The sequence below is a fragment of the Corvus hawaiiensis genome, chromosome 9 (genome assembly GCF_020740725.1).
Source record: "Corvus hawaiiensis isolate bCorHaw1 chromosome 9, bCorHaw1.pri.cur, whole genome shotgun sequence".
NCBI lineage: Eukaryota > Metazoa > Chordata > Aves > Passeriformes > Corvidae > Corvus > Corvus hawaiiensis.
The window spans coordinates 970,727-992,181 of record NC_063221.1 but is presented as its reverse complement, the minus strand read 5'-3'; the positions used below and the strand labels follow the sequence as shown (position 1 = coordinate 992,181).

Sequence of the window (21,455 nt, the reverse complement as noted above, 5' to 3'; positions counted from 1 at the left end):
CTTTCAAGTTATTACAGTACTGGGCTTCATTGAGAAGAAAGATTCTTTCAGGCTGATAAAACTCGATTTGTGTTGCTGGGAATAAAAGGGGCAGCCTGGCTGGATACAACAGGAAAAATGAACCATTTGTAGTCTAGAAGAATGTTCAGCAGAATGTCGCATTCAATTCTTGACGTTCACTTAATAAGAAACAGTTCCAGTTGTTCAAGGCATGAATTCTCCAACACACGTGGAAAAAGTTAAAACTCTGTGTGTGATGGTTTTGGGTAGGTATCAGAATATTTGGTAACATCTGACTGGTGTTAGAAGTAGCAAAAGCCACAGAGATTACGCTCTACAAGAAATACGGGATCTGGCTTTGGTTCTGTCCGTACTCAGCCAGCACTCGAGTGCATTCACTTTATTGCCATTGATCTTTCTGCTTTCTTCACAAAGGCAGTGCCATTACATTTGAAAGAGAATTGCCCTTGTATGCTTTCAAGATTATTTTAGATTTCACAGAAATGCATCCAGTAGGTTTGGAGAACTGCTCTTTACAGAAGACTTGTTGATTTCGCTAAAAGAAAAGATCAGTGCAAGTCATTCAGAGGTAATTCTACAAATACAGTGGTTTATAAAATCCTGCATAATAGTGCAGGTGCCTGTTACAGGGAGTTTCCTTAAATACAGTTAATAAGTATGATTTACGTCCTTCTGTGGAAGACTGAGCAGGTTTGGGTTTTTTAAGGCTTGTTTGGACATGGGTTAGTAAATTCAGGTTCAGGACAGCTTATGCACTCTAGGTAGCTTGGCAATTAAATGCGACTACCTGGTGTTTCTGATTATCTTTTCTGGTTTTTAGCAAACTGTTTCTAGCAGAACAGAAAATTGAGAGATTTAGTAGTATATCAGGTCATGTGTAATATCTTTTTATTCACTTTTTTATATGTCACCTTTCAACCACAAGTATTTTAATTTGTTTCTGTGTGTGCGCACACACGTGTGTGCGTGTGCGTGTGTGTGTTGGTTTTGGAGGGATGCCCAGAGTTTCCCAGCTCACATTTGAGGACTGTACTGCTTAGGTGCTGTACAAATACAACTGCTGTTCTTGTGAGGTTGTATTAATAGTCTTCCACCTGTAAAGCCAAAGTCCTTGTTATGATTTTGGTTATACAAGGCTGAGAGGTGAAGTAAAATATAATTTTAAAATTTCCTTGTTACTGAAACAAGTTTCTTAAATAATGTTATTTAAGTTTGTGTAGTGTTTTAATTGAGATATCTGTGAAAGATGCAAGGGATGCAGAGCAATTCCTTTGAACAGCAGAGTTGGTCAGGATATGCTTCTCTTAGTTGAGACAAATGGATGAAGTTCAAGAAATGGAGTTGTGTTTAGAAATAAAATAAACATTTCATCTACAGCATTACTGTGTAAGGAGGAGGATTTTCCTCTCTATGTGATCAGGGGCTTGAAGGAGCAGTGAGGTTGCAAGCAGTGCAGGGGAAGAAGGCAGGTAGGAGATTTGATGTGACTTACCTGGAAGGCTGCTGGATCTGTGGAGCTGTGATTATTACAAACTGCAGGATTCATTCATTTCAGTCTGGGTGCCCATTTTCCCTAGTTAATCTTTCCCAAGTTGCTGCAAGTTGAGTTTGAGTTTTTATTTATCTTGAAGAGTTGTGGGTGTGATTTATTTTTCTATTGTTTTTTTAATTGCTGAATTGGAGGAATGAAGTAGTAGACTTGCTAAACAATTAATTTTGATTGTGTATTTTAGGACTATGCAGTTAGTATGCTTCAGATTTGTCAAAGAAGTAGTAAATTGGTGCTGTGGAGAAGATGAGGTTTATGAGTAGTTGTACATGTCCTTGTAATTACTTTTAGATTTCTAAAATTATTTCACATTTAAATCCAAAATGCTGTTCTGAGACAATGCTTTTGTCAACCTGCTTTAATGTTAGTGAAAGCGAAAATTCTTCACAATGTTCTTGGTGAGGGTTTTTTTCCTGCTACATCAAAGACACTAAACAAAGAAACTTTTCATTCTAATCTCATTTCAGGTATTTATCTGTCAGACTTGACATATATTGACTCTGCCTACCCCTCAACAGCAAGCATTCTGGAAAGTGAGCAAAGAACAAATTTAATGAACAACATTCTTCGAATTATCTCAGATTTGCAGCAGTCGTGTGAATATGGTAAGCTAATGTGTAAATATCAGAGTGTTAAAGAGAAGAATTTAAAAGCTTTATTTGTCTGCTGGATCCACGTGAATGCCATTAACACCCTCCCTCATCCTCTCAGCCCTGAAGTCTAGGTTTATTCTAGCATTGTTGGTTAAGACAGAGCATCAAGGTGAGGAGACAGAATAAAATTGCCTTTCTCTTACATCGAGCAAACTACAGGATATATTTTCTGATGATAAATGTGTAGTAGTACATCATACTCAATAGTAGTTTTACTGGTATTTAGAAGCTTGTACCCTGTGTTTCATAATTTTATGACTGAATTCTAAAAGTAGGATTGTTTTTGGAGTTGTACTTTTACTGGAGATGTCTTGGTTTTGAAAGACAGGTGTCTGCTAAGGAAGGCAGAAGCCTCCCTTGAAATGGCAGATGTAACCCCATTCCCTCCGAGTTATTATAATTTTGAAAATCAAGGGCCTTTAGGCAAAGATGTGGGAAATAGGAATAACAGTTCTTTACTATTATATATCTATATGTATATAACCAGTCAAACAAAACAACAACAACTCTGGCAGTAACAGCAAACACAAACCCAGTGCCAGCCTTCTCGGCTGTCAGGCCCTTTCCCCTCGGGTGCAGTTCCGCTCGCAGCCGGCAGGGGCGCTGGTGGCTCCCGGTGAGCAGGGCAGGTGCGATGGTTCCCCCGCGGCTGCAGGGGGCGCTCCGGAGCGAGCTGGGGGAGCACGCGGCACCGGTGCCCCGGGATCCCGGGAAGGGATGGAACAAAGGCTTCACAAACCCCTGGGCAGCTGATCCCGGTGTCCGGCTGGACCCTCGGGAACGGCAGGCTGGAACGGCAGGCTGGAACGGCAGGCTGGAACGGCAGGCTGGAGCGGCAGGGACGAGCACAAATCCCGGGTGGCAGACGAGATGTACGCAGATGGGAGAACCCCCCGGAGGCCCAGGCAGGCAGGGCGAGCAGGGCTACAGCGCAGCGAAAGCTCGAAGCAGCAGCGGGGCAGGGCAGCCACAGCTCGGTCTCCAGCAGGGCAGGGAAAGCGGCTTTGGGATCCCAGTGTTGTTTCCAGCAGAAAGAAAAACGGCCGAAAAAAAGGAACCAGCAGCTCCTTTCTTTGCAGCTTCTCTCTCTGGACGCTGAGAGCAAACTGACCCCGCACCCAGGTGAAACAAAAGGGTAGCCGGGTCTTTTGTTTGCTCTCAAGCACCCAGCGATTTATTGTCTTAGTAAGAGAATGGGGGAAAATTCCTTTAACAGGAAAAAAACTAGACCTCTTAAAACCCCAACAGGAGATAATAAAATACATTCAGCTTGTCTTTCGGACATTTGTAGTTCTGTGCACAGATCAGATAATGTGTTTTCTTCAAAGATGGTTTCCCTCACAGTCATCTTCCCATTCTAGTAAAGTCATAAGGCTGTGTTTGTGGTGCTGGACTGTGAATCAGCACAGGATCGTGGCTTCCCTGAGAGCTCAGTATGAAGAGAATGTGGGCTGTGAAGGAGTCCTCAGGCAGCCCTCCATGTTCCAGTTCTGGGCCTTCAGTTTGGCCAAGGATGTTGTCTTACTTCTCCCTTACATGTGCTCTGATGAGCACCTCTACGGTTTGTGTGTGGGGGGTGTCAGGTCAGTGCATGAGAATTGCTGTGAAGTTCTAAAATTTCAGTGTCCTTAGGGCCTGTAGTTTGTGCTCCATCTCACATAAAAAGGCAAGAGACCAGAATCTGTTCAAATAGCTTCTGGAAAATACTTGGCTTACCAATGAGTGGCACAGTGTTAATGAATGCTGTCTGTTTTCCAGATATTCCTATGTTGCCTCATGTCCAAAAATACCTAAATTCAGTTCAGTACATAGAAGAGCTACAAAAGTTTGTAGAAGATGACAATTACAAGTAAGTACAAAATGCTACAAACTGACCATAACTTATTGCAAAACAGCTTCTAGAACACGAAGCTTGTCACTTGTGAGACTGCACTTGGGGTGGGGAATTGTATTATATTATGTGGGTGTCCCTGCCCATGGCAGGGGCTTGGAACTAGATGAGATTTAGGGTCCCTTCTGAGCCACACGATTCTGTGGTTCTGTGATTATGCACCTCAGACACACCAGTTGCAAGCAGCTGTGGTTCCAGCAGGATCCCGTGCCCAAGGCACTTTCCCACATGCTGGATGGCATATCTGCTCCCTTTTCTGTGCCAGACTGCACCAAGCCCTCACTTCAGGTTGGTTTGGTCTGTTGAGAAAGACTTTGTACACGTGGCTCACCTGTAACACTGTTCAGTCAGCAAGAGGAATCCTGTGGTTGGAGATGGCTTAAGTCATTCTTCATCAGAAAAAAAACCATCTGTGCACCTAGTCCCAAGTTCTTACTGAGGGTGACTTAAAGCTTTCACTTTCAGATATACTTCATTTTATACTTTTTCCTTTGGTTAGGTTATAAAGTGTGAGTAAAATGTAAGCACTTGATTTTTGAGAGGCAAGTTCCTGTTCCTCTCTGCCTCTTCCTCCCAGCCTCCCATCCAAGGTTTCTACGTCCTTAATTAAAAGATTATTACTGTATTAGGTGATTTGACATCCAGCAAAACTGGGGGAGTGAAATCTCTGGCAAGAGACAGGAACTGAGGATAGGAAACACCCTAAGGCAAATCTGTTGCCTATGAAGGAAGTTTTTGTTCATTGGCTGATGTGCTCAAGGAGGTTCCCCACCCATTCCCATCCTGCCCGCCTGGGAAGTTTGTCACCTCAGAGGGGTTGAATTGGTTGCTTGTGCAGCTCCCTTGGAATGGCAGGAGGGGGATGCACACTGTAGGAACAGCTGTGCTTTGCCATTTAACAGCCCTAACTTGGATTTAGTGAAAGGCAGCAAATGGGGACCCTTCGGTTTATGTCAGAGCACAGATAACGAGGACGCAGACCCTTGGCTTCTCTTCTGAGGCCTGTTAAGTTGTTCTCTGCAGTCCATGTGGAAGCATCCAGCTTTACCCTTTTCCTGGGATGTTCTGCAGCCTCATTTGGGAAGTGTCACTTGTCTATCACTGAGAGTAAAGCTCTGTGGTCAAACATTTGAAGGAAGGAAAAAAAAAAAAGCCAACCCAAACCCAAGTTTCTTACCTGCAGTGTCTCCTCAGTAGCATTGTATTCATGAATCCCACACTCCAGCCTCCTCCACCTTCCCTGGGTAGGACTCACTACCTGTGGGAATTTTATTGCTGAAGGAGCTGCAGTCTCTGCATCCAGTGCCATCCATGTTTTGATAGCAGGGCAGTGACTGGAGACAGTGGCACATAAATCAGAAGCATGGCTGCTGTTCACAACGCCTGGTTTTGCACTGATGGGTTTTGTACATCTCCAAACTGAATGCTTTTAGGGCTGAGGAGTGCATTTGAAGAGTTGTTCTTACTTGAAGTGGCTCTTCTACTTTTCATCCCCTTACTAAGGTGTCTGTCAGCAAAAAGGTTGAGAGAACAGTGACTGTGACTTGAATGCGTGGGGTTTTTTCCGAAAAGATTTTATTTGAAAAGATTAAATTAAAATCGTAATGAATCGTTGCTAAACTGTCTGGGAATGGAAGGGAGGGGAGCTGTCAAACTTCAAACTTCTTCTCCCCAGAGTTAAAGAGATGCTTTTTCAGTGTTAGTAGTTTCAAAGATTTTAGTCCTTCAAACCGTGTGGACAAGATACACTTTATTTTCCTGGAGTTACCTGCTCCTGTAGTCTGCCTTCTGTGTGGGACTGCTGGAAATGGCATTAAAAAGCTGCAGAAAAAGCTTGAATTATGGCTGAAATCAAGTTGATCATGTATTTTCCAAAACACAGAAGATGATTTTGGCTTTTGAACCAGTAAAGACTAAAGCCTTGGCACTTGGCAGACTAGTGCACTTTATATAAAAACTTAAAATATGAAGTGTTCCACGAATAAATATTTTAGCCAAGGTGGGGGGAGAAGTTGTATATTATTTTTATTTTTCCCAGGTTTTAGCTGGAGTAGCAGTTTCATGTGGGTGCCAGCCATCCCAGGGCACTGGAGGTCTTGGTGGTCTGTATGAACCAAAGCTCTAGGCAGGAAAAATCAAGTTTGGAAATAGCCTGTGCTAAAGATAACTCTGCACTGTTTGTATTACCTTCATAGTATTTCTTGCAATCGTAGAATCAGCTTGCCATCATAAATTTAAAAAATACTTCTTCACAAACTTATACTTTTATTTCCTGATAAAGTAATTTTTAATGTTTCTTTAATGCAGACTTTCATTAAAGATAGAACCAGGGACCAGCACCCCCCACTCTGCTGCTTCCAGAGAAGATTTAGTAGGTAAATGCTTAATAAATGTGAGAAGACTTGAGGTTGTCATGTGCATTATTTTAGAATTGCAAACGTGGAAAATATTTGCCTGAGGCTGTAAAGAAGTGTGAAGTTTAAACACTGCATGTTTGTAGTAAAAAGTCTAAAGGTGATCTGTAAAGAAGGAATTGAGTCCTTTTTTTTAGGTTCTTTAGGTATGTATTGTGGCACTAAGTTGTTAATGTCATTTGGGGTGAAGAGCTATTAAATATTCATTCTTTGTTGTGTCTAGACAGAAGGGCCTTCATCTAAACTTTTCATGGCATAATATGCTTCCAAAAATGAACATTCTTCTTGGTCAATGCCAAAAGTGGTTGAAGGCAGGAGTTTGAAAACGTAGAATCAGTGGGATGTGTCCAGTGCTGGTGTAGTGAATGCAGCCACCTTCAGGGCTTGCAAAATACTTTCACTGGATGGTCTGTTTGAGCTGTGTTTGGTTTTGATCCTGTGCAAAAGCCCTGAAGTGCAGGGGGTTTAATTATCAGTAGATCAATGAGTTTCATTGCAGCTATCTCTTAAAAAGGGAGTTCAGGAAGTTTTGTGCAACTTTTCCATGGTGTTCTAAGAAGTGACCCTGACAGTAATTCTGAAGTGACTTGGCAGTAATGTCTTTTTTCTTCCCAGGCTCTGAAGTCGGAGCATCTCCACAAAGTGGACGGAAAAATGTGGCAGCTGAAGGAGCCTTGCTACCACCAACGCCCCCTTCACCTCGGAACCTGATACCCCACGGACACAGGAAATGTCACAGTCTGGGATACAAGTCAGCATTTTGCTTAACCTAAAAATCCTAAGCTTTTTTTTTTAAGTGACGTATCATCTTTCAATACAAAAGCTTTGCTTGTAAAAAATAGCGTGACTTGTACACAGTACTTCACTTACAGAGCAATTTGTGGCCAGGGAGCAAGCTCAGAACTGTAATGGTGGTATCCCAGCCCAAGAGAATTAATCAAAATAGGAAGGCTGAAATTATGATGATAAGACTAGTCACTGAGTTAACCAGAATGGCTCTTTCTGAATGACAAAACTATCACTTTTAGTAACTCAATGCCAGTGTAATTATTTCAATTTCAAAATTATATAACTGCTTTATTGGCATTTTTACAGAGAGACCTCCTCTGTAGACTTTCGTGTAACTCTGTTTAGTAATGGCTTCAGGCTTTTTCCATAGAAGTGTACTTCTAATAATATCTTGATCATTATCTGATCATTTCCCTTGTCATCTCTTCAAAATGCAAGATTGTAGCTCCCCAGTAATTAATAACTTCTATTGTGTAAGTTCACCTTTAATGAGCTAGAATGCAGTTCTACAGTTCAGTTATGTGTTACAGCAGACAAAAGTAGCATAAGATATTGAAAGTAATTATTAATGTACTCCTGACTTCCTGTTTGTTACACGAGTTCTGTGCAGTTCTAAAGCTGGCACTTCCTGCAGGTAATTTATTTGTGCACAGTTGCTTCCGGCTTGGCCATGAGTTAGTTTGGCTTTAGGAGCACAGTGCATGCAATCCTTCAGGATGTTGAAGCAGCTCCTGAGACGTATCAAGGCAAGGCTGTAACAGTTGTGTCTGTTCGTTTCCAGTTTCATACACAAGATGAACACGGCTGAATTCAAAAGCGCGACGTTCCCGAACGCAGGACCCCGGCACCTGCTGGATGACAGCGTCATGGAGCCCCACGTGCCGTCCCGAGGGCAGGCCGAGAGCTCCACCCTTTCCAGCGGCATTTCCATAGGTACCGGCTGCGGCCGCGCCCGTGGCTGCCGGGGCTTTTCATGGGATTTCAGCTCCGGTGGGTGCTGACTGTGCCTGCAGCAGCGCCGCTCTGAAATGCTGCTTTGTTCAGAACAAATCTCAGAAGGGTGGGGGAAGGAGGGTGATGTCATTTCTACAGCGTGAACTGAGAAATGATGGAAAAGGTTATTTCTTTTTCTGTCCCTGTTAGTGGTACAGCTTCTGATACTCCTATTCCTTGATGGAAGTGGAAGGAAGTGCAGGGCATGGTTTTCTATTATCTTTTTTTCCCCCCTAAATCAATTCAAGTTTGAAAAGTTTTATAGTGGGATTTCTATTTAAAATGCCATATTGACTTGTGTAGTGGTTTGGTCCAAAATACTCATTACTGTTTATCTTCTGTGAGATAAGAATTAGGAGAAACGCAAAGCAGGCACCAACTTACAGGAAACTGTCAGCACCCCTTAGCAAGGACATCCCTTCCGAGACTATGCTTGCTAACCTATGACAACTTGACAGTGTAAATTGCTGACAGTTTTAAGAGCATAATTTCTAAATACTTCTGCCTTTGACAGAAGATGGAAATCTAACTTTCAGATATCTCAAAATGTCAGAATCTACTTAATTTTGATAAATTATTTATCTTTGTATATTTGGGGTGATACTCTTTTTTTTCGAGAACTTCCGCTTCCTGAGTCTCTTCTGTGACAAGAGTTGCTCTTTTTTCCTGTTACACACAGCTCCTTTAAGTGAAGGGAGGACAGGACACAAGTGCCTCTCAAGTCCACCTGTTTGCAGCCAGGGCTGACAATGGAACCTCTCACTGCAGTCCTTTTTCTCAGAATTATTTGTTTGATAGAGTTCAATGGTGTTCAATTTTTATACATTGATAGTAATGAAAGAGCCTTGTAGTGCTTCACATTTCTTTGGATAACTGCATTTTAAAAGCAGCTGGTTTGCTTTTTAGCCTTTGTGGAGAGAAACAAGGTCGCAGATTGTCAGACTGCACTGCTTTCGGGAGCTGTACGTATATTTTCTTGAGGAGAAGGCGTATGGAACGAGACCAAAGCAGTTAGTCTAAGTGAACCTGTCCATATCAGGCAGCTTCCACTCTTGAATGTGCATTGCCGCTGTTCCCTGCAGGTTCTCTGCTATGGCAAAGTTTGCCATTTCAAAGTCATCCATTGGGAATGGTGCTTCTCCTCAGCATCCAGGCAGCTCCCACTCCCAGGGCTTGCACGGTGCAGGGAAACCAAGTTTGTGTCACCATTGCCGAGATGTAGCATTGTCCTTTTCTCAGGGCAGTGTTTTACAGATGTTTTCTATCTAAATACCTAAGAAATTCTCTGCAGTCAATCCTTTTGTTCCAGGGTAAATTATTCCTGTACCTCCATTAGAGCCTAGCAGGGAAGGTTTGCCAGTGCTGACAGGTGGTTTTTCATGTGGTACAGTTGAGAACCAGTCACCATTTAGATATTTTGGAGAATATAGGATCGTCCTGCTTTGTCTCCTCTCTGAATTTTTCAGTTCTGTTCTGTAGCTCAAGCATGACCTGACAAACTGGAACAAAATTGCCCCTTTAGAAGACTTGTATAAATGACTTGCAAAACAGGAACCTTAGGCATTTTGTGCAAGATCAGCGTTTGTGTTTAGAAATTCCCCTCTCCCACTCTTTCACCTCCAGCCTCCCCATACTCAGATGAATCAGTTTTATCACTGTTTTGACAGTCCAACAGTGTTGTTATTTTTGCTGCTTCTTGATGGTGAAAATTTCAATGACACAAAAGGTTGATAGAGGTGCTAGAAATAGGTATGGAGGAAGAGGGTAAGTTCTGGAGGTTTGCAGTATCTATTACTGCAGAATGCTTGGAAATGTAAGTTGTCTGGCATTCTGTGCTGCTGCCTCAGCAGGATTTAAGGAAGTTGATTGAAGCTGCTGAGTTCCTCCATCATGTTTGAAGTAGTCTGTTTACTCAGGACTTGGAATTAGTACAGTCACTGCAGCAGAGAGGAGGTTTATGGTATTCTACAACACAGCTTCAAAAGACGGTCAGGAAAATGTCTCCTGAATGTGTGTACTGAAAGGAGTGTTATTCCTCACCTTGCCCATAAACGTGGATTTAAACCTGTTGCTCTAGAAACAGGACTACCTTTTTTACATATAAACCTATATAGGACTTAACTTTTTGGGTAAATGATCCTTCTTCAAAACACGGACAGAGTTCTGCTATGTCAGCACCTTGAATGGGCCTTTAAAGACAACTGTAATGCTGCTTTAAATCACTCCTGTGTTTTGAGGGCTCAGAGGTGTTGAGACCTTTCCAGGCCTTTCATATTGGAGGATCTGGTAGGATCTGCCTCTGTTAAATATCAAAACCCCGCCAATGGAACAACACTGTCCATAGGAATCCATCAGCCAGTCTCTAACCTAAACCACACATTGAAGTGATGATGGACATTTTGGTTATTCCGTGCTGGGAGAGGCTGACAGTCCCTTCTGGGAATGGTGCAGAGCATGCCACAATTTCTACATCAATGTAATTAACCTTTCCCATATGAAGAATATACTAACTGGGTGTCTGTCATGGCAATGAATGATTCCTAAAGCAGCAGCAAAGCAGAAGGTGAGACAAGTATGGGGTTTGCTCAGAACAGGCCGATCTGTGATGTGCAGCCATGGTCAGAGACTTAAACCTTAAGTTCAGGGATTGGAGGCTGTGTACATTCAGCTCATTCTGAAAACAAACAAACTCAAGAATGTTGAAGATAGCCTTTTATATTAATTTCTTGTGCTTGTGTCAAAGCAGTTCTTGCTCCTAGCACTGTGGGACGGTGTTCCATAGCTGATGGTCGTGTGCTGTGCTGGCATCTGGGAGCTGTACATCTGGTTCTGTTGCCATCCTCCTAATTACAAACAGGTGCTTGTTATCGGGACAGGAGATCTTAAAAAGTGAGAAATCTCTTTCCAGCAGTGCCAGGGCTATCCTAATAAGAAGGAAGAAACATTTGTCCAGTCCCATATACAGTGTCAGATGGGAAATGTTCTCTTGAATTCAGGAATGTAATAACAAGAGGAAATAGTCTCTTGTAAGTTTTAGGCATTCATAATGTAGATGGTTGCAATTGGAGCTCTTTATAATCACACAGAGAATTAAAATCCTCAAGGATATGATTCGCCTCATTCTTAGGTGGGTGGCTAAAAAGAGGTTATGTGACTCGAGTCCTTAAAACCCCACTGTATTTCTGTTGGTTGCAGAGACTTTTGAGAGACAACACCTGAAAATACAGACAGGTGAATAGTGCTGAAAATGTCTGTTTTGTGCAGACAATCCAGATACCTGCTTTCAGTAAATGGGGACAGATGCTTTTACCTTGCGGTGGAAGTTCACTGAGAACCCCCACTCACTGCTATCAGCCAGGCCTAAAGCTACAAGGTGGTTTTGTTCTCCAGGGCTGTGTTTGGATGAGGTCACTGTTTTGGTGAGGTCAGTGTGTACACTCTGCCCTCCTGAGGTGTGAGCATTGCTCTTGGCTGGGTTCGAGGAACCACCTGCACACTGGTACCACCTGTTCTCTTGCCTGTATTTGCCTCCTGTCACCTCCACACCTAAAAGTAGGATAAATTAAGATGATTTTACTAGGTCCTGGTTCCACTCAGAAATAGCATGAGACTTCCTTTAATTCATAAGGTATTTTTTTAAAGAATACGTGGTTCTCTATTAATTCCCAGCTTTCTTACACTTTTAAAATATTTATTGCTTAAGTGTGCGCTTAAGTATCTTTGCAGCAATGTTCAGCTTGTTTCATTAATGTTCTCAGAAGCTTTGGATTTCCACCATTTCTTACAATTTGGCTCTGCTACATTACTGAATTTCTTAAGCTGAGTTTGTTTACAGTGGCAAAATGTTCAGATAATTCTTAAGTAGTAAAGGGACAGTGCAAAATAGGCCTCTTTTCATATATTGATTCTGTGTGGCTTTTCTCCTCTTAGAGCACCTAACCTACAGGATGCAAAGTCATTTTGCTAAGGAAGTTATGCTTTGAGAGTGCTGTCTCAGGTATACCACTTAAAAACAGATGTCAAGGTATGAACACAGAAGCACTGCTGAAATTGAGATTGTAACTTGAGCTGTTTAAAAATTCAAAGGAAACAGTTATGGATTGTGCTTGTAGCAGTGTTGGCTGCAAGTCCTTTCTCAAGCTATTTTTTTCCCCCTTATTTTTCCTAATCTACAATGATATGGATGAAAGCTCTGGAAAAACTAGAACTCTTGAACATTTGCCTTTGTTTGTGTGTTGCAATCAATGGAGAATAACTTTAGCCTTTGTTCTAATGCAATTGGAGGAACTAATGCTGCAGAGTCAAAGAAAGGTATTTTAAATTGGTGTGAATTGATGTAAGAAAGTGCCTCTGTAAGAGCAGTACATTTCCAAACCTAAACTGGCATGAAATGCATATGAGAATATCAGCATTTTAATGAATTCCTCTATTAAGTCACCACCTCGAAGTTATTGAATTCTACAAGGGATTATATTTCTCTTTAAATAAATGAAGTATAGGTGTAGGTATACAGTGTATGCGTTTACTTTCAGGGGTCTTGGCAGCCTGTGCTGTAGGGAAGACCTTTACACAGCCAGTGTTTGTTTGATTCTTTAGCCTGTACTGTGCTGTTCAGGTGTGTAGGACTCTGAGTCATCAGATCAGATTTCAGGTAGGGTTTCGGGCAGGAGAAATATGTCGGGTTTATTTATCTATTTCCTTCATATCAGTTTCTAGATGCCTGTCCCTTGCCCTAAATGTGGATACCCTGCTTTGCTATTGTGAACTACTATTCCTTTAGTGATAGGATAAATAAAAAATCTGTATAACAGTAGAGGTTACAAATGCACATGTAGGTGCCTGGATTTGAGAGGAGAAGATCTATTCTAGCACCCCAGTTCTTCCCCAATCCTTCCTGGTACCGTTTGGTCCAAGGCTCATGCTCTGGGTGTGTTGCAATCAGTGTAGTTGTACAGACCCCCTGTTTCTGCCCCATCTTTATCCATTTGGTTATTTGCTTTTGCTGATTTTTCACGATGAAACTCAGTGATGGTATTACAAGTTTGTATCAATTCTCTGGCATGATATTGCTGGAGTCCTCTGTCAGAGTTCCTGCCATCTGTATTTGGTTAACTGGGGAGCCAGAGTTGAGCTGCTTAAGCTTTACAATAGTTAAATGGTCATGAACTATATCTGAGGATTTTCAGTCCATCTGTGGACTCACCAAAGCAGAACAGAGCTTTCAGGGCAGGGAGCCCATCTCCGTGGTGTTATCTGGGCTGTGCTGTGCTGCAGCCAGTGATGTTCAGGCCTCTTGAGCAGTTTTGTGTGTTTCCACAGTAGAATTTCCAGCTCTGTCGGGTCCATCACCAGCTCTGGAAACACGGTGTAACCGGAGCCAAGAGAGTGTCGATGACAGATTTGGGAAGGGGAAAGAATTTTTAGTCTGAAGACTTTTTAAACTCTTTGGGGTTGGTTTGTTTATATTAACACCTGTTTAACTTTGGGGACTAACTTCTGGATAAAGGAAGTCTGTGTTAAGTGTTCAGTATCCCCAGAGCCGGGGCAGTGAGTGGGTGCCGTGACCCGGAGAATGGGTAGGGGGTAGCGCAGGCATTCGCCATCCCAGAACTGGGAACCCCACGCTGTTTGTGTGGCTGGAGCACAGACATCTCACAGACATCTGTGTGTGCACATCTGCAGATGGGAGCAGAAAGTTCACATCTGAATGGAGCTGCGGTGCTGGGGCAGTGGAGGCAATCCTGAGCCTTCTCAGATAATCCCCGGCACAGTTAGCAGAAAAGCCATCTTGCCAAGGGCTGCTATTCCTAAGATAGGAAACAACCTTCATAAAGATTTTATTTTTTTTCAGTCCTGCACAAGAAATTTATTAGCAATGAAGAAAAGTAGGAAGATAGTGTCTTGTGTTCGGTGGCTTCTTACATAAAGCCAAAATTTGTTTAGAGCATTAACTAACAGAAAGGGCTTATACTGCCTAGGATTTGTTATTAAGTTTAACCTGAAGACTTGCTGGAGGTTGTTGGAAAAACTCAAATATTGAGTACATACTTGAGAAGAATTTAAGAAGGTGATATATTTTCAGAGTACTGAATGAATGAAATATTTCCAGTTGAGGTGACACTCAAATAGTGCACTTAATGTTTAAACAGAACTTGGCTAGACATCTAACTTTTATTAAGTTAAAAACAGTCCCTTTTACCTCTGTTTTGTTTTGGAAGGAGAGATGTAAGGTATTTTCTTTTGCTTTTCAGGAAAGGGGTGTTTTTAGTATCAGAACCTGTGTCATGCAGAATATCTCCTAGAGGTTTTTAGAATCTAAAAAATCCTGTTGAAGATGTTTTTTTTATATGGATGTTAGAGGAATGGTCAAATGCTAAAATTCAACCTTCTCCAGGTTCTTGTTACAATTTTTACAACTCCTATAGGCATCAATGTAATTGTTAAATCAACAGCTGTGATGTTTTGCCCAATTCTTTTACAAATTGATGTTCCTTTTAAGTGTGATTGGCAGTTTCTGTATAGATTTAACTTTTTAAGTGGAACTTTTTGTTTACAAAGCCCCCCAAATTCCTGTAGGTTTTCTCACTGTATTGGTACTGTACCAAGGATTGTCTCTTTGTGACAGGTGACATTTCAGCTCTTGCTCTAGTTTGTTTTGCATTTTTACAAAGCAACACTAGCTTTTAAATCTGTAGGGTACTTACTACAGCAATTGAATTATAACTTTATTAGCAAAGCTGCTACAGTTGCCATCAAAATGTCATTTCGGGTAGAATTTTAATGTATCAGCCTGCTTTAAATATAAAGAATTGCTTCATGATGCTGTATTATTAGGGGGTTTTACTTGCGTGGATTTATCACACAGGTCTCAGTTAAGCAGAGCTCTAGTCATATGAGATCTGCACTTCTTGTTAATACAAAGCTAAATCTAAGCAGCAGTAAGAAAATAAATAAGGTTCTACATGTCCCTAATGCTTTCAGTGCTGGCTGAATGACTTGACAGGAATTGCTGCACTATTTTGCAGGACAGATTCCCCCAAGTAGCCAGAAGGAAAGCTTCAATTACATGCCAGGAAAACTTCTTTCGGGTTGAGGTTGAAACCTACCATCCCTGCTGTCATTCCACCTGCTAAAGGGATTTCAGCACCTTAAGGTCTTACTTGCTGTAAGAGATTCTACCACAAAGAGCCTTCTTCAAAGACAGTCAGCTGGGAGGTCTTACCCAAAGTGCCTGCTTAAAGTTCTCTCTGAATTGTTACATCTGATTCTGTCTCCTCATCCCCAAACCGTGTTACTTATTTATTTGAAGAAGCTTCATGTATTGCCTTACAGAGAATGCAGCTGTGCTTTCGTTAGGATGAAATAAAGCACTGAGCTTTTCACTGTGATGTGGATTGTGGAATTTCCTGAAAGTACTGAGTGACAGTTGTTTCTTCCAGGAAATGATGAGCAGGCTCCACCTGGATAGGTTACTCCAACTGGTTGCTCCTTTTTTTCCTGGAGTAATTCATGATTTATCTGGTAGTCTTTCTGTATGGAATTGCCTGGAATAATGTGGACTTCAATCCACATATTCTCTGTGCTGAGCAGAACTCCAGGTTATTTTTATAGTCACTTCTTTGCTCACCTGCCCTGTGGCACCTGGATGTTTGCTGATAGATTGAGTCTGAGAGTCACTTGAGATGCGAGCAACTTGAGGTAGTAGCTGGGTCTCTTTGGTCACTTGCCCTCCCAGCCACAGAGGAAGTGTGAGTCCTAGGAGAAGGAGTAGCTGGACTACTCCTCTGTGGACAGAGCTACCTGCTGCTGTACCCCTTCCAGCAGCTGGATGCTGAAGGGTCAGTGATCTGCAAATGGAAGTACTAAAAACTTTAGGGCACTTGTAGAAAGTAATGCGAGTTACCTGTTGAATATTTTACCTCCCTGCTTGCAGCCCTTCATGCCTCCACTGGAACATCACTTGTGTGTCTCTTAGCTCCTTCCACTGCACAAATGGCTCTTACTGTAGTGCTGGTGTGAACCAGGTTAGGACTTTCCTTTAGGAAAAATTCAGAACAAGCTGAGACCAAATTATCTAGTATCCCATAGAGATCATGTTAATATGTGGATGTTGAGCTAATGTTTGCAAAAGAGGCATCTCAGCTGAATTGGCTGGTAGATAAAGGCATGTATTTTCTCTTCAATTTTGCACAGAGGGAGCTTCAGCCCATGCTGAGAGTTTCATGGCTCTTGGCTGGAGTTACCCCTGCTGTGTGTAAATCTTTATTGCCTCCATCTTTACTCCATGTTTACTCAGTGAATATCCAGACTTACTTTGTACACATTATTTTTCAGGGCACCACTTTTCCCTGCTGATTTCCTGTGTAAAATTACAGGGAACTGGTTCCCATTTTCAGCTGCTATTTCTCTGAGGGAACTCTTGAGTAAGGAGCACTGATTCAGATTCGTTGGCTGTTTTCTGGTTTGTTCCTAAATAATTCTGAATAAATTCTTCATGGGTGTTCAGGCAGCAGAGCAAACAAGATGGCAAGTTCGTGTGCCAAAAGGTGGCTTCAAGCATTGACTGACATTGAATTGCACTGAAATTTAGGCATTGGGATGATCTGGAGCCAAAAATGTTAGTTTGAAGTGTGTTGAACAAGGGTAATAGCTCATGTGGGCAGCTGGGCTGGTCTGAAGGGTGAGGAGCAGCAAGGCAACAGCTTGGAATTGTGTATAGAAGCTACTGAGTTCTGTTAACAGCATCTCTATACTGATAATCATTTACTGGTTTTTACCATTACGGGTAACACCCACCTTGTATCTGTATTTAAATGCTCATTTTCAGACTGATGGGATTTACTGGAATTGTAAAGTTACTGTCTTATTTATGGGACTGCCATGAGTGGATGCATCAGACATCTGGGTTTTGGGATTTTCCTCTATTTTCAGTGTTTAAAATAAAACAATTGTGGTAACATTGGATTAGTCTGCAAAGCACAGAAGGAAATAATACTGTTGTGATCTGATAGAGTAAGTGGGAGACAGCTTTAAAAAGTTGTTTAAGGCTTCCCAAATCAAATTCAGGAATGAATTTTCACCTTTGTGTCATGACTGTGTATGACTTGATAAGAAATTATTTAAATAAGTGACCTGTTCTTCTAAATGCAGACATATCTGTGTTTAGGGTGTTCTTTATATTTTGAAAATACGGTTCCCATTTATTAGTGCTCCTTTTCTTCAATTTCTTAATGTGGAACTAGACCCTGTCCCTTCAATCTCCATCTCAGTTTATGTGAAGTTCCTGAAGCAAATCACAAAGTGTTTTCCTTGTAGTATTTTACTGAAGTATTTTTGTGCATATCATCTGAAATATTCTGATATTCAGAATCTTAAATATTCTGATTCTTTCAGATACAATTGGCAGAGATGGCTTGTAGATGATGAAATAAAGTATCGTTTGTTCTTATGTTTCTCTAGGTAGCAGTGATGGTTCTGAACTCAGTGAAGAGACTTCCTGGCCAGCATTTGAAAGGTAAGGAAAACCTGGTTTTCTCTATTCACATCATTACTTACAGTCTCTCTCTGGGTCCTGAAAATGCTGCTTGTTTTTACTGAGCTAGAGATCTTCCATATGTAAACTAAAACTTCCATATGTACACTAAAAAGCTGTAGTTAGTTCACTGGGTCTGTTAAAGCAGCAGAGAAACACCTTCTGCTCACTAATAGTTGATAGGGCTTTTATCTGATGGGGTGCTTACTCAGTGCACACGTTCTTTAAGGAGCTCAGCCAGAGAACCCAAAGACCCCAAAGGTTTTATAGATGTGGATTTCATATGTGCTGTTCGAGACCTGTCCCATTTTCATTTTCACTTTCCCTGAGACCCTTCATCTGTTCATGGTCCCATTGCTCCCTTGTCATTGACATTGGCATCTCTTTTTGTCTCTCATCCTCTTTTCCCTTCACTGTTACCTGCCCCTGTGTGACATGGGAAGACTCAACAGTGCCCCTTGCTCGTGTCTGACTTTGTGGTGCAGAATTACTGAGTTGCTCCTCATCCAGCACCTGCAGGTGCTCAGGGGGCATTGCCCACTTCAGCCCCTTCTCATGTAGCATTTGAGAATGTGGAAAAAGACAAACAGCTGTAGTTTAACACAGACAAAGGTGCAATATTCACCTTCCCACAGCTGAGGAAGATGCACAATACGGTGCATTGCTTGCTTCTGTAACACAATTTCAGGTAATCCATCAGCTTCAGAGTTGCCATGGATGACTTTTTCTACCACACTTTGGCATTTTTTGTAGGAATTTTTGTCAAAACACTTTCTTTATAGTTGGGAACTGTTACCACAAATGTATATTCTGCTTGAGCTCACTGAAGCAGTTACAGTTCTGTGTTAGTTTTGGAAGAGGTCTTTGAAAATCTCTCTGTGCCAAAGGTGAACTCCTGGGTACTTCATGCCCTAAATATGAATCCATACATGAGGAAAGGCCCTTAATGGTTTCATTAGGTAACATCCCACATGAGCAGAGAATGCAAATGGGGTCAGAAAGGAAATCTCTCAACTTGCAGGTTGCATCACAGAGCACATGCAACATTCAGAAGGTTTGCTTTCTTTTCCTTCCCTGCTGCCTTACAGAATTGTGTCTTGATACCAAGTTATTTCTCAAAGATAAAAAGTCATAAGTTGGACAAAATGCTGAGCTGAGTGTTTTACCCAGAGCAGCATAAGAAACTTAAAAATTTTAGTAAGCCTCAGGTTTAAACTTAGGGGAACACTCTTCAGAATTGTTGTGTGGACTTCTGAGGCAAAGCAGGGGTTTTTCATCCCTGTGCTAATGAGAACTGGCAGCCCCAGGCTCCCCCAGTACAAGGTTTGCTCCATATCAAACAGAAGATTCCTCCTCCAAATTCCACTTGCCTTCTGTACTTCCCTCTCTCCTGGGAGAGCTCTCTGAGAACCCTGGTGGGGGTTTCATGTGTTTCAGGGTGAGTTCTCTTGCCTGCTTCCAGGGAGAGGATAGGATTCCAGACACCATGTGTGAAATTCCTGGAGCTCTGCAGCAACCTTGAGTCTGCTCCTTGGTTTTTAAGATGATGAGGCATGTTTTAAATTTTAGTAGGTAATACACTGACATGCAAGTGGCAAAATTTGAGATAACTAGGGAGGGTCTCTCTCTGGTTTTGGTCTGTACAGTGAAGGACAGTGGTTTCCATTCTTCATAAAGACATTTAAGTGAGGGAGAGGCATTAGCTGCCTGGAGTTACCAACTCCGGCAAAATTGGGGTACATCCAGTGTTGATTACTATTTTATATGCAGTGCAAGTAGGACTTCAGTATTTCTCAATGATTTAGGAACAGTATCTTTGGGTAGGAAGGCTTAAATCTTCATCATGTGCCTTAAGAGGAAGGAAACAGTTCCTGCACACACAGGTTCCCAAAGTAACAGAAGGAATTGTAGAGTGTATTCTTGTTTTTCCTGGCCTTTCTGCTTGTAGCTGGGGAATGCAGAAGGGATGAGAACTAGAGCCACTGATTGTTTTTAGGTGCAACAGAACCTTAGTTTGAAACTTGAGAAAGTTTTCAGTGTTGGGGTGTCCCTTCAGGCCAATCAAAATTACTGGAAGAACTAAAATTCCAAGTCCTGATAAGTTACATCCTGTTAAGGGCAGTGTATTAAGTGACACTTCAGTCTCACTGGTTGTCATCCTGAGTGTCTCTGAATAGATTTCCCTGAAATAGCAGGATTGCAAGAGTGATAGCCTCCTTGTTATGCAAAAAAACCCCCAAGCTTAAAGGTAAGGAAAAAACATACTTAATTTGCATGCCAAATGGATGTATACAAAAATAAACAGCTCATATTACTTTTTTTTTCCTTTATTGTTTTATTTGCCTGTGTCTTGAGTGTGTTCTAAAAAACAATTCATAAGTTCAAAGATACCTGTTATGTTGAGAAAGAAATGATGGCAAATTCTGGAACAGATTTGTAGATGGTGATTCATTAATATGTTTTTGATAATTCTTCTTACAGCAAGAGCAATAGTTTGGGCTGGTTTAAAAAACCAAAATGACAGAAAAACCTGATTCTCTTTGTTTAATGCTGCTGCCCTTTCCTGTAGCCCTTCTTTAAGTGTGTTTTGCCTGCTGTCCTGAGTTCAGGGTGAAGCATGGCCATGCTGCTGGTTTAGGTCTCCCATCCTGAAACACTGTCCAAGCACAAGCAGCTTCCCAGCTCGTGTAAAGCCCTGTCACAGGTGACAGACAGATTTGTGCTGTATTGGAGACTTTGCCTGTAAGGTTCCCCTAGGCTTGTACTTAACGGCCTGCTTCCACAGAACTGCTGATTTTCAGTCTTCCAACAGGATACCAGCAACTAGAAAAATGGATAAAAACTAGGAGGTGAGGACAAAGTGCCTCAACAGTGCTTATGTTGACTTAAATGGAGTTCAGTCGATTGAGGGAATCTGATCCAGAAAAACAAGGTTCAGTGAAGCAAAGCAGTGTTCAAAAGGCAGGTCTGAGGCACAATTCCTCAGTATGGACCAGGTAAATGATTTTAAAAGGTGAAGCCTACAGGTAGAGTGTACAGCTTAGAGGAACAGGAAAATGGAAATATTGCTGAGCACAACAGGATTTTAAACAGTGTCAGGTGTATTTTTGACAGAGCTTGCAGTTCCTTTCAGCCCAACAGCTTGTGTGTGTTCATAGTCGTAGAAGTTGAAACCATTTTTGTAGTAACATCTGAAGTCAGATTTCATGATAAGTTTTATCAGTATGGTTCCTTTACATTTATTTAGTCTAAGCTAAATGCAGATTTTGCTCTCAAAATGTGTTATTCTTCAGTGCCAGTAAAACACTTCAGTATTGTGAGTTCTGACAAAGAGAACATCCGATGAAATGAAAAACCATACTATTTACTTCTGCATGCATTTTTCTAAATAAAATTATTTGCTTTTTTCTTACATGGAAGAAGTGGCTTTGTGATATGCACACAAAAAAGTTCTGTGCTGTTTTAGCAGTCGTGCTGTTTGTGTGAATGCAAGTATATGTAATACATACAATTTATAATGGAATCCAACAGGAACAGGTTGTACCATTCTCTCGGTCCGGGGACAAGAGTGTCACGAAATGGCCATCGAGGCCACATGAAGGCCAGCAGGTAC

At 41.7% G+C, this 21,455-nt stretch overlaps 1 protein-coding gene across 9 annotated transcripts in view; it reads left to right on the top strand.

Moving 5' to 3' along the window:
• The window catches only part of RALGPS2 (Ral GEF with PH domain and SH3 binding motif 2), a 115,678-nt gene that overhangs the window by 75,396 nt on the left and 18,827 nt on the right, over positions 1 to 21,455 (top strand). For 7 of the 9 annotated variants that reach the window (XM_048312443.1, XM_048312445.1, XM_048312444.1 and 4 more), the window contains 7 exons: positions 2,038 to 2,175; positions 3,982 to 4,072; positions 6,422 to 6,489; positions 7,144 to 7,279; positions 8,099 to 8,250; positions 17,770 to 17,824; positions 21,374 to 21,451. In XM_048312443.1, the coding sequence (XP_048168400.1) occupies positions 2,038 to 2,175; positions 3,982 to 4,072; positions 6,422 to 6,489; positions 7,144 to 7,279; positions 8,099 to 8,250; positions 17,770 to 17,824; positions 21,374 to 21,451 (718 nt within the window). The remainder of the gene's footprint in view (positions 1 to 2,037; positions 2,176 to 3,981; positions 4,073 to 6,421; positions 6,490 to 7,143; positions 7,280 to 8,098; positions 8,251 to 17,769; positions 17,825 to 21,373; positions 21,452 to 21,455) is intronic. The other 2 variants (XM_048312442.1, XM_048312440.1) reach the window with 1 other exon arrangement.